Source organism: Balearica regulorum, chromosome 24 (assembly GCF_011004875.1).
Source record: "Balearica regulorum gibbericeps isolate bBalReg1 chromosome 24, bBalReg1.pri, whole genome shotgun sequence".
Classification (NCBI taxonomy): Eukaryota; Metazoa; Chordata; class Aves; order Gruiformes; family Gruidae; genus Balearica; species Balearica regulorum.
The window spans coordinates 4569726-4586535 of record NC_046207.1 but is presented as its reverse complement, the minus strand read 5'-3'; the positions used below and the strand labels follow the sequence as shown (position 1 = coordinate 4586535).

Here is a 16810-nt window from a genome sequence, read left to right as displayed (position 1 = left end):
GGGAGGCTAATATCTTAAAGCTTGTCAAGTCCTTTTTATTAGTCAAGAAAACTGGAAAATGAGGTTAGAATAGCAAAATTACTTTATCTATTAATTGCTAAAATAATTAAAGAGCATAGCTAATTAAATGCCTAATGTGTGCACCATATTTCTAGCTATTGAACAAAGAATTGATGATATATTTGAAGAACACCATGAAGATAATACAGGTAATACCAACAGACTGAAGCAGAAAATATATTGCATGACTGCTACGAATAAAAATGCAGGCTTTGTTTTATATAAAAGACTCTTAGTAAAAAGCTAATCTCTTTTGATCACTTCATACAAAAGAACAAAACTATTTATCCATTTTGGCTTTGAAAGAAACATGGAGTGATTGGATCCTTTGCAGTATCAGATTGTGCCTTATATCTTCTCTTCAACTTCCTTAACATGGGATGCAACAACTTTTCCATCTACCACTTCTTCGACAATTGTCTTGATCTTTCTAGTTTTGGTAGGATCTAAACATCATAAACAAAACAAAAAATATTTATGAAAGTGTTAAAAATTATAAAACAGCAGCACATGTACATGAACAGCTATATCCTTTTCCTTTCAAATTGGCTTCTTGTTATGATGAACACTATGATGTAGTTAAACAGAATAGCATGTATTATTTTATTTGTAAGAATGACTTTAGAAACAAAATGTTATTCAATGAAGTTCTACCTACCCTGAGAAGAATCCAGTGATTGTGTTTGTGATTTGGACCCTGTCAAGGATGAGCTTTCAAATGTAACTCCCTGTCCTGCGCTCCTGAAAGTGAATCAGAGACAGGCAATATTGCAGAATGTTTGTCAGGATCAGGAGAAATTTCATTATTTTAAATACTGAGCAGAATGGTTTATTATCTCAGAATTATTTCAGAAGCATTGCATGTACCTTACTGTCTTTTGGTGAATGTACCATTTGTTTTTACCTCTTTTTTCCTGGAAAGGATATTGCTACACAAGATAAAACAAAGGAGATAATTTACGTAAATTAGTTACTTACACAAACTCGCCATCCAGCAAGCGACGATAGGTTTCAATCTCCATTTCCAGACGAGTCTTGATGTCTAGAAGTTGTTGATGCTCTGCATTCTGGCGCTCCATATCAGCCCTGACCTGGAACAGCTGAGACTCCAGGTTCCCAATCTGAAGTTGGATTTGTGAAAGCTGAGCGCAGTAACCTCCTTCTGTTTCTGCTAGAGTGTCTTCAAGGGATTTTTTCTGTGTAAGAAGGATATTAAGTAATCTCTGATTGAGGAAAAAAAATTCTTTACAAAGACAAACCCAAGTGAAATAGTTTAATGGGAGTAAGTAATAGCCTCGTAACTTAGAGATTTTTACTTTTTTCTTGAAATAACAGTTTGAAATCTGGCCTTTGCTGCTTCACTGAATGTGAACGTGAAAGTTCGTCTGCTTTATAAGAGGCTACTTGCAATCCAATTACATAAATTACTACTATTTAGGAACTAAAAGAATGCAGGATTTGATAGGAAATAAATCCTGTAGAATACTAGAAGATCTAACAACACTTTTGAAGTTGGAAAATTTCTTCTTGACTAGTTAGCGGCTTCCTCAGAACATACCATGGCAAGCTGAGATTGCAGTTCAATTTCCAGGCTCTGGAGAGTCCGTTTTAGATCTGTGATCTCACTCTTTCCTGACTGAAGCTGCTCAGTATTGGTGGAGATTTCCCTTTTCAGCTCCCCACTCTGAAATGACAAGGAAGAATAGAGTGTAACTTTACCATGCCCAATACTTAACTCATTTTTATATGCATTTCACTGAATTTGCTATCTCTGGTTGTTACTTTTTCATTGAACCATGCTTCAGCCTCTTTACGGTTTTGCTCAGCAATGACTTCATATTGTCCCCTCATGTCATTCAAAAGCTTGGTCAGGTCAGTTCCTGGAGCAGCATCCATTTCAACGCTGACTTGGCCAAGTGCACTGCTTTGGATACCCTGAAGCTCCTGGAGATGTTTAAAATAGAGAAAAGTTTCTGTTAGTACAAGACAAAATAGTTCTACCAAAAATTAAATTTAAAGAAATATATGTCATATAAATTCTGTTTCAACAAGAATCTGTAGCTTGTGTGCATATTTCTTTTATTCTTTCACTTAGTAAACTCACAAAAGAACAGCAAACAAAACAAATAATGAAACCAAGGAACTGCCACTGGCATAAATAGGGGAATAATTTGATATCTCAGAGTTCAATCTGCCTTGTTATGAATTCACAAACAAATGAAAAATTACCTCTTCATGATTCTTCTTGAGATAAGCCAGTTCTTCATTCAGGCTTTCAATCTGCATCTCCAAATCAGCTCTTGTCAAGGTCAGCTCATCAAGAACTCTGCGCAGACCATTGATGTCAGCTTCCACACTCTGGCGAAGAGCCACTTCATTCTCATATCTGTAAAGAAAGACATTAAATATGATTTTTTACATGGTAAATGAAGTCAAATGCATATTATTACTATGTACTTATATAGCTTTTAATATGAAATCTTAATACACATTATTATTATAATATTGTTTAATAATTATGTTAAAGCATTCTACAAGGAAAGAGATTTTTTTAATACAAAATAGTTTTTTCCTCAACATATTACTGAGAGTTTTTATAATATTAAGATATACTTACTTCAGTCTGAAATCATCAGCAGCCAGTCTGGCATTATCGACCTGCAAAATGATTCTTGCATTGTCGATAGTTGCATTCATGATCTGGAATACAAAGTTCAGAGAAGGATTTTATAACCCAATGGCTTTGCAGCTCAATATAGCTATTTACGTAACTGTAATTCTAAATACAATTATAATATTAGATGTAATTTGTTAGACTCTTTACTATGAAAACATATAGGACAGATTTTCAACTTCTGCAAATCAGCATGCTTCACTTCATGGTAGAATGCTGGTTTGCATTCTATGACTAGGTAGCTTATAATCTCTGAAGACCTTGCAAGGTAGTCTGTCTGTTTCAGGAACTGAATTTGTCATCTAAGAAATATGAAACTTATTAAAATTCAAACTTTGTAATCTACAAGAGTTTGTAGATCTAGATTCCATCACTGCCTTCTCCTCTATTCAAATTATACCAAGTCACACAGTGGTGTGTAATATAACAGAACTGCTGTTAATCTACAAGAAAAGTTCAACACATGATACCAGTGCAATGTGACAGATGTTGTTACAAGCATTGATATTGTAGAATAAATTTGTTCTTGGTTTCTGAAAGGAAGTTGTTATTTTTATCCAAAATATTGTTAGGTGAATTACAAATGCAAAGATATGTTAAGAGCATTGCTTTGCTACCTTGTTTCGAAGATCTTCAATTATAGGATAATATTTACTATAGTCATTCCCAGATCCAGGGATGCCAGCTCCAGAGCTGTTTTTCTCATACCACTCGCGGATTTTGCGCTCCAAATCAGTATTGGCATCCTCCAGAGATCGTACTTTGTCCAGATAAGCCGCCAGGCGGTCATTGAGGTTCTGCATAGTTTCTTTTTTTGAGCCAGAAAGAAGGCCACCATCCCCAGCACCAGCAGTGCCAAAGCCACCTCCAAAACCAGATCCTGAGCCACTGCCAAAGCCACCTCCAAAACCAGCGCCTGAGCTGCTGCCGAAACCGCTTCCTAAACCTCCCCCAAAAGCACCGCCTAAGCCACTTCCATAGCTACCACCTAAACCACTACCAAAGCCTCCACCAAAGCCGCTACTTAAGCTGCTTCCAAAGCCTCCACCTGAGCTACCCCCAAAGCCCCCACTGAAGGCAGAGCCTGAACCAAGCATCGAAGCAGCACCAAAACCTCCGCCAGATCCACCACCAAACCCAAGTCCGCTGCCACCAAAGCCTCCTCCACCGCTAGAACTAGACATTCTCAGAGATCCCCCGCCAAGTCCACTTCGTGAAGAAAATTGCCGGGATCCACCACTTGTGCGCACAGAAAGGGCCATGGTGCTCGAGTACCCCGAAGTGTTACACGAAGCGTCCAGCACAGAGCCAGGCACATCAGAGAACAGTTTAGCCTTTATATGGGGAAGACAGTGGGTGTTTCAGCAGTAGTCCCCACCTCCTAGGAAGACCTTTAATTCTTTCTTTCTCTTGTTCGGAGGGGAAGTCAGTTTAGTATGTCCTGACCAAACTAAATGGTACGCTCCAATCTAAATTGCCAATGGGAGTGGAAATCTGGTAGCCTCCAGGTATTTGCTCCATGAGGGGAAATGGGTGGAGTAGAGCTAAGACATCACGATAATGTTTTGCCATGTGCAATGGAGCACAAAAATTTCTTTTCGCATTTGAATCCTTCTTAAATAATTTTTTTGTCATTACATATTCATTGCTTTCTTGGTTTGGGGCTATTATTATAGCATTACGCTTAAGTCTGTGGAATGATCCCTTTCCTATCATACTTCCCCATGTGCATGTCAAAAATGTATTTCTTTTCATAATACTTTTCTGGCATGAACCTCTGCCAGATTAGTGCTCCCTGTATGTTTAATAAGAAGCAAGGAAAGTGATCAACAAAAGCGTATGAATAGGCATATGGACATTCAGTGATCTGCAGGTTGACCACTAATGTGAAAACATAAACAGACTTGATTATACCGAATATAATTTGTAATTGTGTTTTCTGCCCTAAACCTTTCATCATGGAAGTATCTCTGTGTAATATGCATAGCCTATACCAACAGTTTATACTTTGGAGCTGAAAACTGACCACTGTTTCTTCTAAATAGTGTGCTATAATCTCAAAATAAGGAAAAAGATTTCTGTATTTTATGCTGTTTATAATATAAATCTAAAGATCAAATACAGCTCTTCTGTTTGCAGGTTTAGGCATGGAAACTCTTCAAAACCAATATACTTTTCTTTTGAAGTTATTTTGGTAAACAGAAAATTGATTTTTCTTTGTCCCATCCTTTGCTTAATTATATAATTTGATTTGACCACTGAAATGTATTCATTTTTAATTTCTCTGCATCCAGAAACATGGGTGCTTTTTTGGGCGGAAATGTGTTATGAGCAGTAGATCAAAGATTTAAGTAAAGCATTTATGTAGAAATTAATTGATAGCCCGGTATCATTGACTCATGATTGTGAAAGCAAAGGATTATTTTCTTTGGCAGCTGTTTATGCACAGTAAATAAACGCACTGGACAGGTGAGATTTCAAAAGGAAGAGTTTTTTGTGTTTATGTTGTCAAGAGGAAAATGTCAACTCCTTGAACTGAAGATCCAGGTGTGGCATAGGAGACTTACACTGAATGCGAAAGGGTACGTGCAGCTATTGGTAGAGAAAGGCTTAACAGAGATGGTGGTCTTTCCGAACCGAAAGGCAAAATGTATTCTTATTGATAAAATATCTTTGCTTGCTATAGTCTCTGGTGATATAAACATTCACAGATAGTGAAAAATAATAAACAGGCTTCTTCAATTTATTTATTCATTTTAATTTATTATGAAATGCAAATTGACACTTCCTATTTATTTGAAAATCAGTTTTTACTGAAGTGAAGCTGCATTACATTTGAATGGTAGTTCAATTTCAGAAAAGGTGCACTGAATCAACATTTTAATGCATTTTTAAAAACAAATCTACTCTAAATGTGCTAGCATGTAAGAGAAAAACAGATTGCTAAACTTTGGATTGCAATTAAACTAATGTATTTGATAGAGAGTGTATCATCGGTATTTGGTAAATTCTTTTTTGTAAAGTTTTGATGAGGTTTCAGAAATAGCAGTTCTCTTCTAAAAACTTTTCATTTATTAATTTGTTAAAAGTGTGAGAAAAGTTAAGACACCAGATGTTGAAGTGAACACTCTGAAAAAATGAAAAATTTCCCATAGTGCTTTCAGAAGAGTCCATTACTATCAAGAGCTTGTTAAGCATATGATCAAATTTTGTCCCATGTCTTCATGTAATGACTTTCACCAGCTTAGTGCTTTGAAACTTCAACAGTAAACATTGCTTCAGTATTTTTCTAAATTTAATTTAGATTATTTTTAAAATGATAGTAAATTCATGCTATAAGTCATTTGACTTTCTAATTTTTACTGAGCAAGTTTTTAAATGTAATTTTAAGACTCTGATGTAAGTAAAAACTAATATTTCAGTTTTTATCTGTCTTGGAAACAATTATACATTTATAATTTGTGGGTTTTTTTCAATCAAGGTATTTAGTTCACTGTGTAAGTAAACCCAAAGTCTTGTACTTTGTAACTTACTGATTTTTATTAACACTCCCACACAACAACAACAAAAAACAAAAAAAAAAAAGAAAAGAGAAAATAAGAAGATTGTTTGAGATTTGATTTGATAGTTTGGCATTTTACAACCCTTCTGGGTTTTAGGGAGCGTTATATTGGATTCTTTCTAAAGTTTAATCTTTTAGTTTTGGCATCAGCTCCAAGAAGCTCAGAGGCGTCTCCTCTCCACTGGTGCCTTTTACATCTTCTCTTCAATCTCTTTGATCTCAGAGGAGACAACCTTGCCGTCAACCACCTCCTCAACAATTGTCTTGATCTTCTTAATTTTACTTGATTCTGGTAATGAAGTGGAAAGAGAATTAATTGAATGCAATGTATATTGACAGAAAAATATTACTGTAGTACTAGCAGCAATTCCACCAATGAGAAAATAGATAACTATCTACTAGCTGTGCTTCTTTTCAGTGCACAGTTATCGTGAAGTAGACTTTTGGGGTATACAGGGTATGATTTCTCTTCCTTTGAACAACCTGTATGTTACCCATAATACTATAGTGGACATTGTGTTGAATAACTATCCCTCCTTATAGTTTTGCTTCAGTTTAGTATGAACTTGTAGACCTAAAACCTGGGAATAGTCTTACTTTGAAATGAATATTTTGCTATTAAACTGGACGCTTTATTTAGGAGCCTAGTCTCCCTGTGTAGTCAGCAGAGAGAAGCAGATGCTTCTGCAGTCCTCCAGAGGGAAATTCAATAATTCTCTGTCATTCTCTTGGCTCTTTGAGGAGTCTGTGCTTTTACTGCGGGCACCTGAGTTATACAGATAAAACCAGGCTTAGTATAATCCCTCTAGGTTATCTATTCATGCAGTTGATTGCTTTCTTGATGTAAGATGCCACTGGTTATTTGCTCTGAAACTGTGTTATTTTGTATCAGGCTACTTAGTTCCATTACATTTCAACAGGCAGCCATCAAAAAATAAGGAAGTTGGAGAGACATACCTTTTTCAATTTCTGCTGTAGATACATCCACTTGGACATCTCTGTTCAAATTATAAATTAAAAAATATAAATATATGGCACCTAACATATTGAAGAAACATCCTTGTACATCTCCTGTATGTTTAATCAAGACAGGTAATGTCCGTTCATCAAGACCTTTAATCAGGTGTTTAAATGAGTTTTCTCTGTTAAACTTGCTAAGCATTAGCTGTAGGTGAAATTAATCTGCAGACTGGTTTCTGCAGTGCTATGACTTCATGCAGATATGCCCAGTCTAGCTCCCGAGCAAGAATAGCTGAATGGGCAGAATAGTGGGGGAAAATACCACTCTCTGCTTGCCCCGCTTTCATAGCTGTCTGCTGTTTTCACTACAGAATGTGGGATACTGAACTCTGAATATTTAGTGTCAGCTCACTTCCACTTCTTCAAATTTTTAAGTACCTTGGCTACTGGTGACAAAGGTAGAGCAGAGCATAATCCAGGGCAGGCTGCAAAACTTGCCATGGACTCAAGAAAAGATGCATAGGCTTTTGTTGAGTGCCTGCTCTAGTGTGACTAGGTGCTGTGGTGTCTAAACCAGGTTAAAAAAATCTAGCCCAGGTTAGCCCAGGCCTTCAGAAGCTGCAGTCATTACAGTTATGGACAAGTCGATCCAAAATTGAATTACTGATGCTTATGTAGCGTGAACATCTATCCAGCTACTCAGTTTACAGAGTAACAGTGTGTGCCTATGCAGAGGCTGAGAGACAAACTCAACCAACTTCCACAGCAGCTTCTGAAACCCAGCCTGAGCTGCAGCCCTCTCTGAATCTACAGTTCAGAACTGAGCAACAGATTTCTCCCCCCAAACCACCTGGAAAGTGACAGATTTTACACTTTCACCTTCTATGAATAGAGGCAGTATTTGCAACGTTGTTTGCTGTCATGTGGAACTAAATGGACAAGCAAAGTGCATGTATTTCCTCACCCGCTGTACTCTCCTTCCAGCAGACGGCGGTACGTGGCGATCTCCATTTCCAAGCGAGTCTTGATATCCAGCAATATACTGTACTCGTTATTCTGACCTTCCATATCAGCTCGGAGTTGCCTCAGTTGAGCCTCTAAATTGGCAACTGCTTCCTGTATTTGGCTTAGCTGATAACTGTAATGGGCTTCAGTTTCAGCCAGAGTGTCTTCTAAAGACTTTTTCTGCAGCCGATGAAAAGGACAGAGATGTATTATTCACTTACATTTTTACATTTAATGTTTTGATTGTAAAGCCTCTCAGTTGCTATATTTGTCTGTGTAACTGTCTACTAAACACAGTCTTTATTTCAAGTACTCTTTATTATTTACCATGTTAAGCTCAGACTGTAACTGTAGCTCCAGATTCTGAAAGATTTGTCTCCGCTCTGTGATCTCTCTCCTTTGGGCTTGAAGCTGTTCAACATTGATCGCTACTTCCTGGTTCAGTACTGCTGTCTGAAATGCAAAAATGGAAGGACTGTAAACTGCAGCTAAACATGACTGAGGTTCCTGCTGATGTTTAAATAATTGACCTTACCTGCTTTTCAAATTGTTCTTTGGCTTCTTCACGGTTCTTTTCTGCCATTTCTTCATATTGCTGTCTCATGTTTGCCATAATAGTTGCAAGATCAATGCTTGGCACAGCATCCACCTCTACAGTAACTGAGCTGCCCACCTGTTTGCGCAGTCTGTCAACGTCCTACAGCAATGAGGATTGTGTTAGCATCAGCTACAGGGGACTTCCAATCCTGAATATTTGGAGCAAATTCAAAATCTACAGACATAGAAGTCATTCTTAAATAGCACCTCCAGGCAAGATAACTTAATCACCTTGAGTACTGTTTAGTGCACCTCATGTTAGAACATTTTACTTATGTTGTAGCAATGAATGCTATATCATAGATAAACATATTATAAAAAGAGGATTTCCTCAGGACCAGATCTATGGAATGAGTGTAGAAGTCATGGTTCTCATTTGGATACTTTTGTGGGGTAGCAACTCCTAAACCACAAAGTATTCTTGAAGAAAACCTTCATTCTGTAGTTTCAGTTTCTGGAGCTGTTCAGCCTAATAGCTTGGATGTCAGTTAGTACCGTGCAGTTGTGCTGCTTCCAGAAACGATGCAAATGCTTCAGTCCTGCACAGCACAGTTTTAAGTAGTTGGCTAGGCTGGCTGTTTTTCTAGGTTGGCTCTTTCTAATACAATGCTTAACAAACATATTTTCTGCAATGTGACAAGGAATTTACACTTTTGAAGTTGATAGTATGACACTAAGAGGAAACCTTGGGCATATCCCGTAACTGAGATTTTCTTAGTGTTTAACAGCCATTTTGAATTTAGGATTTCAGTTTGTGTCTTTACTTGAAAAGGGGAAATAAACCATGGTTGTCTAACATTCTTACCTTTGTAGGTCTTCGAAACTATAAATGTAATCCTGAGGGTGAGGTTCAGTTTGAGCTTAGACTCCTAGAAGATGGCTGGTACACATACCTACCTTGTAGGTATCTCTGCATGAGCCAGAGCTCCTCTTACAACCAGGAGGGACCAGAGGGTGTCCCTGCTGAGCAGCCATAGGAGTTTGCTCTGCAGTGAGCTGCATCACTCCCTAGGCTGTGTCTGTTTTACTGACTGTCTCTCAGTTGGTTATAATAGAACTGTAGGCACATTCACGTAGATAATATGAGTAGGTACCTAAATTTGGATGTGCTAATCTGGAGCTGAATCCCACCGTAAGTGTAATGTTCTTTAAGATTAACCATGAAGATTTCATTATTCCTAGTGAGGCTGAGTTTATGCATGCCACTTTAAAAAAATCCCTCCCTGACTCTGTTCAGCTGCTCTCACCTCCTCGTGGTTCTTCTTAAGAAAAGCTAGTTCTTCATTCACACTTTCAATCTGTGACTCCAAATCAGATTTCGTCAAAGTCAAATCATCACGAACTCGCAGCAGTCCGTTAATGTCACTCTCCACACTTTGCCTGAGCATGTATTCGTTCTCATACCTGTAAAATAGGGCTTGTTTTGTCACCATGAAGATGCAACTGTTTCACATAAGTGTTAGAATCGGTAACTAGGACAGCCTTAGTTGTAATTTTTTTCTTTTTATTGAACTTTACATTAGAAAATGTTTACTTCTCAGCTTTGAAACTAATAACTAGAAGCTTTCATGAATAAGAGGAGCATGAAAGAGAATTTATGAAACTATCATGGAACTTACTTCAGTCTAAAATCATCAGCAGCCAGTTTGGCATTGTCAATCTTCAGGATAAACTGTGCATTTTCCAACTGTGCAGCACTAATCTAAAAAGGAATGGTTGAAAAGTGACGAATCTTTGCACATAAATGCACACTTGATCCATTTCTGGAAATTAATACTGCACGTGGGCTTCATCTTGCTTAACTTCAGCTGTCTATTAGTCATCTAAGTTTAAGCTAAGTTTCCTTTGAAGTGCATAGAAGGAATTACGGCTTTCCAAAAGGCAAATTATCCTGTCATAAAATAGGGATATAAAATAGTTAGGGTGAACTGCTCTCTGGAAGGGATCTGCTTCTAAAGGATGGGAAATAGAACTGGTGAAAAGTAAGAGGGGAAAGATTAAGGAAGTTGACTGGAAACATAATTTGACAAACCTGTCAGCTGATTGCTGTGGGACTATTTTATTGTTTATAGTGGTAACTTACTATTTCAAGTAGTGATCTATTATTTTTTTCTGAGCATTGGCAGTCTTCTCTAAAAAAAGACTTTGAAATCCAGAGATGCTAAACTATATTTAGATACGTAAATTACTATCAGTGTTTTCACTAATTAAAATTACCTAAGGCAAATAGAAATAATTAATTTTGATTCAAAGATTTTTCATGTATGAGATTACTCACATCTGCAGACATATATCTCGTATTACAAATTATGTAAAATCTGTCACTAATTTGTGTCTGATCCAAATAAAGCATTTTTCTTAGCTGAGACAATTGCAATTTGGAAAAGTACATTTTCTACAATAGATTATTATCTATCTCCCCAATAATTGCAATTCATATCTTTATAGATGGCTATATGATAGCTTACCTTATTTTGGAGATCTTCAATTGTTTTAAAGTATGAGCTGTAGTCATGCCTTACGTCTGTGGTATTCTTCTCAGCCCACTCCTTGATCTGCTTTTCAATCTGGGAGTTTGCTTTCTCTAGTGAACGCACCTTCTCCAGATACGAAGCCAAACGGTCATTTAGATTTTGCATAGTTAATTTTTCATTGCCGGTGAGCAGCACATCATTACCAGTAATACTGAGTTGGAACTTCCCACCGACGCCTTGTCCATAGTTGGTGCTGGTAGATATGCGGGTGCCATAGCCACCAGCTCCCCCATAGACGCTAGGTGCCTGGATCTTTTGCATGGCTATTTTCCTGGAGGTTACACCACTGACACTGGGTGCAGTAGGTTGGAAGCGGGTGCTTGTACCCCACTGAAAGCTTTGGTTAGAGAATGCCATTTGTGTTCTTTGTCTTCTAAAATGAAACCGCTAAATCTAAAGAGATAGCGAGCAGCTGGAGTGAAGAGCAGTGTGTGCTCTGTAAACCTTTATATTGTGTTTCAAAGAGGAAGCACAATAGTTGTAAGCCCCACCTCTGTTGGTGGGGTTTATTGCACATTATTACACATAATGTAACTGGTGTCAGCACAAATAGCACACAGCATATTGCCCCCACACTCCCTATGATGCAAAGGCGTTTCCATCTGTTTATCTGTATTTGAGGAAAACTCCCCAGGTAGTTTGGCTTGCTTTGTTATTATTTTGAATAAAAGATAAAACACAAATAAACTGTTGAATCATTTATAACAGTATACCTGCAGCCATAGTCTCCCTAGTCCTTTTGAACAAACAAGTAGATTATAACTTCCATGTGCAGTGTTTGAAATGGAAAGGGGAGTTGACTGTATGTGACAAGAGACTTAAAATATTTATGTTTGCAATCAAGTATATATTTCTGTTGAGTTAGCAATAGTTTGAGCCTCAGGGCAGTCTAGAACAGTGTATAAATTATTAGAAAGGAGGCATCTGTAACTACCATGTTAATTCATTTTATAGTAAGCACAAAACAATATTCATACTCTAACTGGAAAGTGAATGTGGTTGTAGTTAGCTTGCATTGAATATGCATTCAGTTAGTATTTGAAAACCATTACAACTTGAACTCTAGCTTTCAGTACAGTTGAAATTAGGCAGAAAGAGTATTACTTTGTCCATAAATAAAGTAATAGGGACAAGAACATTGGAAATCTTCATTGCCCACTTTATTTCACATCTAAGATGCTGAAGTCCATAGAGCAACAGGAGGCATTGAGATCAAGCTTCCAGCATAACTAGCTTCCAGCCCTCCTGTGTGGCTGAAGTTAAAACAAAACAAGTATCCCTCCTGTCTCATCAATATTCCAGACAAAGAGAGTACCAGCTAACGAGTTCCACTGCTGGGCGGTCGGTCACAAACCCGGCTGCCACAGTCAGTAACAGGAAATCATCTGCCTTTGTCTAGTGCATGAAGAAACCCAACCATCCTACTTCTAATGGTACTGAGGTTCCTAAACTGACTATGGTGTATACTTTTGATACAGAAAATGCAGAGATAAAATGGAAAGCGAAGGAAGAAGCTGATTCCTGAGGGGGCCATTAGTACTGCAGGAAAGCATGTGGCAGGTGTGCATTGGGGCAGTGCGTAGGTATAGTTCCTTGGGGCATTGCACTGACAGTACTTTAGTGTATTATTAATGTACAGCTAGTCAGGTAGAACAACTAACACATATTGCTCGTATTAGTGAAAACAGCTGCTGTACATACTGATCTTCAACCTTGGGGCAAGGAAATTGGTGAGACAGTAAGCTTTGGAGGCATTAAACTGTACATTGGAAGCATCTTCAGGTTTCTCAGAACACCTAACCTGGGATATTAGGCAATGAGTACTGTTAAGTTTTTTAAGTTACTGTGCTACAGGTTAGTCTAAATAGTATTGCATCAAGGCAAAGAGTTAAGCTGTCATACTTGGCTATTCTGAAAACATGCCTCTTCCAAACCAAAGTGATCAGCATTCAGGGCAGAATTTTTTGCAGGAGGATGTTGTGAATTGTCTTTGGACCTTGAACTTCTTTGGGTGTAACTGGTAATGAAACACATTTACAACAGTTGAAACCAAAGTACACTAGCCATATCATTTGAACTGTCACTATAGAACCTCGAGGGGGATCATTTTTTGTTCATTAAAAATACTCAGACTGAGTAAGAATCAGTCATGGTAGTAGGGCAGAGCTTACACCTTTAAAGCTGTAAGAGGAATACAGCAAGACATCCTGCTGCAGTTACACCTCTTGGCTATGTGTTTCACTGCCTAGATCTCTGACAGTATTTTATGATAGTCTATTTAAGAGTAAACATTCTGCTTTGTCTTCTTAGTATTTATTCGAATTAGTTTCCATGTTTCCTTGATGGTATTTTTTCTAAACATCACATGAAGATTCCATTTTTTCTTTTATTGAGCAAATGACAAAGGTTATTTGTTAGCTTTCATGTTCGCCTATAGATGCAAAAAGTTGTCATCAAAGGTCTAGATGGGCTTTTGTGGGTCAAATTCCTCATCTTTGTATTCACCACTATCCCACTTACATATGGAGAAGCAGCTACATAGTTTAAATATCAAAAGCTAATTGTGTGTGTTGTTAATGTCAGGTGTTTGAAATTTACAGAAGCTGGATACTAATTAGAAATGTAAGAATAATATAAAAATACATTTCAGATTGATAAAGAAATAAAATTCACTGATACATACAGATTTCTAAACTTTTCTCTAACTTCATCTTATAAGTGATCTGAATTAAAGTGGACATCAGGATTATGTCAGACATTTGCCTTGGTTCTCGTTCTTACTTTGAGTCAAGCTGAACCTTCAACAATTATTTTTCTTCCAGAATCCTCTTGACTATTAAGCAAAAGTGTTCAAGGTGTATGCAACTGGAAGCACAGAGCAATACCATCATGCAGACCTAGTATGAGAAGATATTGGGCTGAATTTTCTCAGTGTTCTTTTACTTTTCTTCTCCGAATTGTTTACTGACAATTTCTCTGGTCTTATAATTTTATATATGCTTCTATCCCAAAAAATAAGGTGGGATATTTGCAAGAATATTTACTAAGATCAGGATAGGGATTGTTCATACCATAGGTGGGTTTTGCTCCTATTTTTTGGTTCAATACATTTTTTTCATGGAATTTATCTTGAATGGTTGTATAAATCACTGGAACCTGCGAGAGTGAACACCAGAGACTATATCTATACCGGTGAATGAAACAAAGGCAATGCCCATGCACTAGCTGAAGGGCAAGTGGCTCGTCATAGCTGACATCTGCAAAGCTCTACAGTTGTCAGCTGGGAGTGGTCATCAGCCTCCACTTCCTTTGAACTATGCCCACGTATTGCCTGAAAGAATATGGGCTGCCTTATTTTTATTTTTATTTTTATTTTTATTTTTATTTTTATTTTTATTTTTATTGGTTGTAACAGCAAGTTATCTAAATAGATGTTGAGCACATATATTATCTGATATCTGCATTTTAATAAATGTTAAAGAAGTGCTGTTAACACTTCGCTGATGTTTTAGTTTAACAGTGCAGTTTCCAACTGAAGACTCAGTTGTGAATACTCTGTAGAGGACACTCTGTGGATTCACACTTAACAGTCCTTTTTGGTGATGTGCTCGGTCACAATGGTTTGTGTGTAGCCATAATAAAACATTCATAGCAACACTAATAAATTGTTTGATTTCATGAAGAAATCTCACCTGTGTGACAGAATTTTAATGTATATTAGAGAGCAATGAAGATAAGTCATGCAGGGCTGTGATAACATGTGCATGCCATTTAGCATTACTCACTTTTACTAACCAGTAATGGGTAACCAGTCTTAAGGGTTCAAGGAAAAAAAGACACACCCAGCTTTGGTTCTGCAGTTATGCTGCCTTTAGGTGGAACGTATGCTTTTATTTTAGCTGAATTAAAAATTTAAATAAAGAAATGTCTTTTAGTTCAGTCTTTAGTGATGATCCATTCTAGGAGTAAAATCCAATGCCTGTTTATTAGCGCCTGTAACTATGTTGCTCAGTTTGGGTTTTTGTCATAAAAATTTGAGTCTGAAAGATCTCTTACAATACAGTTCTGAAAGGACTTCCTCTGTACAAAGTGCATTCAAGGAAGAGGAATTCCATGTCCAATATTCCAGGCATATTCCAGTATTCAATATTTTTGTGTCTGAGAAATCCCTGGCCTTCTGTTCTTAATCTACTTGCGAGAAGTTACTTCCTGATTTATGCCATACAACTGGTTTACAACCAAGGGAACAGTTGTAAGATGAGCTTTCAGGGGAAAATCAGAGTCAATTTTCATGTAGATGTGAGCCAATAGGAGATTTTTAATTAAGATTTTTCTGAATGAGTGGAAAAAAGTATTTAGGACAATTCTCCACCCTGAAAACAAACTATCTTTACACAATTTGTTAATGCAAATGCTGCACCCTTGAAGACTGCTCTGTCCAAAGAGTAAAGAAAGATGGTTTGTGTTTTGCTGAATGTGATCAGATGAGAGGAAAGTCCAGATGATGTCATTAACTCAACTGGATTCACTTAAGCCCTGAACATTTGCAGCACAAGATCTTACACTGTCTTCCTCACATATATGGTTTTTCCTCATTTCCCTCTCCTTTCTGTCTTTCGTCCAATGAAAATATCCTAGTTATCAGATCACTACACCTTATTTCTTTCTGCTTTGAGCTTTTGACCAGAGAGGTAGAGTTAAAACCTTACTTTAAATAGTATGATACTTAGAGAAGTGTTCCAGACCTTGGAGTGGTGCATAAGACAATGTGTTGGTTACATCCTTCCCCAACCACAGGTTGAAAATGAAAGTCAGGAGCTGCCTTTCCTGTCTTAGCTACTCTCCGCCAACAGAATCACATTTCAGTGCCAACAATAACAGCTGCAGGCCGTACAAATGAACCTTCTCTTTTTTTCTCCCCTAAAAGTATCATTAATATCAGCTCTAATATAATCTAAAAGACTACCAGGCAGATCTTTTTCCTTTGTGAGAATTATGTGCAACTGAGGTGTCAGTGGAATGAGAAAACCAGTAAGCTGGAGAATATTTCAGCTTACTGTTTTCTTAGTTCCATAATGCTGGAATAGCTCAGTATCCATGAGAACATATTATATATTTATATGATTCAGTAAGCAAATACAATTTTCATGGTCCTGTGCAAATATATGCACACGCTGATAGTATGCCATAAAAGCTATGTGCAAACACACTGTATTGCATGTATTCGCATTTGTGTGGATTCTTTTCGCTTGTTTTAGAAAAAAAAAATAACCCTTGTAGTTTCAGGGACCTGACTTGTATCATGCTTGGAACCCCCAATCCAGCAGAAAAGCTTAATTTTTTGTGAAGGGTATAATTGCACTCATAACTGCCAGGAGCTGCCTGGGCAGTTGCGTGACTGCAGCTTTTTGTTTGGGG

General features: G+C 37.4%; 2 protein-coding genes across 4 annotated transcripts; both read right to left on the bottom strand.

Moving 5' to 3' along the window:
• Positions 1–408: 408 nt before the first annotated feature.
• LOC104634473 (keratin, type I cytoskeletal 12) lies at positions 409–3996 on the bottom strand. Of its 2 annotated transcripts, none has more exons than XM_075775449.1 (8): positions 3352–3996; positions 2678–2760; positions 2290–2446; positions 1843–2004; positions 1619–1744; positions 1039–1256; positions 719–801; positions 409–506 (listed from the first exon to the last, which is right to left on the bottom strand). In XM_075775449.1, the coding sequence occupies exons 1-8, from the start codon at positions 3994–3996 to the stop codon at positions 409–411; spliced, it is 1572 nt and encodes a 523-aa protein (XP_075631564.1). The 2 variants fall into 2 exon arrangements, with proteins under 2 accessions (XP_075631564.1, XP_075631565.1); XM_075775450.1 differs by having other exon boundaries at positions 1045–1256.
• Positions 3997–5466: 1470 nt separating this feature from the next.
• On the bottom strand, positions 5467–11749 carry LOC104634472 (keratin, type I cytoskeletal 20). 2 transcript variants are annotated; one of them, XM_010300999.2, is made up of 8 exons: positions 11327–11749; positions 10478–10560; positions 10106–10262; positions 8797–8958; positions 8589–8714; positions 8221–8441; positions 7254–7294; positions 5467–6585 (listed from the first exon to the last, which is right to left on the bottom strand). In XM_010300999.2, exons 1-8 carry the CDS (start codon positions 11747–11749, stop codon positions 6488–6490), a joined length of 1311 nt encoding a protein of 436 aa, XP_010299301.1. In that variant the 3' UTR covers positions 5467–6487. The 2 variants fall into 2 exon arrangements, with proteins under 2 accessions (XP_010299301.1, XP_010299302.2); XM_010301000.2 differs by having other exon boundaries at positions 6488–6585; positions 8230–8441; positions 11327–11653.
• Between the last annotated feature and the right edge of the window lie 5061 nt (positions 11750–16810).

Coding starts and splice junctions, on each gene's coding strand:
- LOC104634473 (XM_075775449.1), bottom strand. CDS start 3,996: ATGGCCCTTTCTGTGCGCACAAGTGGTGGATCCCGGCAATTTTCTTCA. Junction 2,447..2,677: donor GCTGATGATTTCAGACTGAA/GTAAGTATATCT, acceptor CTTTCTTTACAG/ATATGAGAATGAAGTGGCTC. Junction 802..1,038: donor TTGCTGGATGGCGAGTTTGT/GTAAGTAACTAA, acceptor ATTCACTTTCAG/GAGCGCAGGACAGGGAGTTA.
- LOC104634472 (XM_010300999.2), bottom strand. CDS start 11,749: ATGGCATTCTCTAACCAAAGCTTTCAGTGGGGTACAAGCACCCGCTTC. Junction 10,561..11,326: donor TTGAAGATCTCCAAAATAAG/GTAAGCTATCAT, acceptor ATTCCTTTTTAG/ATTAGTGCTGCACAGTTGGA. Junction 7,295..8,220: donor CTGGAAGGAGAGTACAGCGG/GTGAGGAAATAC, acceptor TAATTTGAACAG/AGATGTCCAAGTGGATGTAT.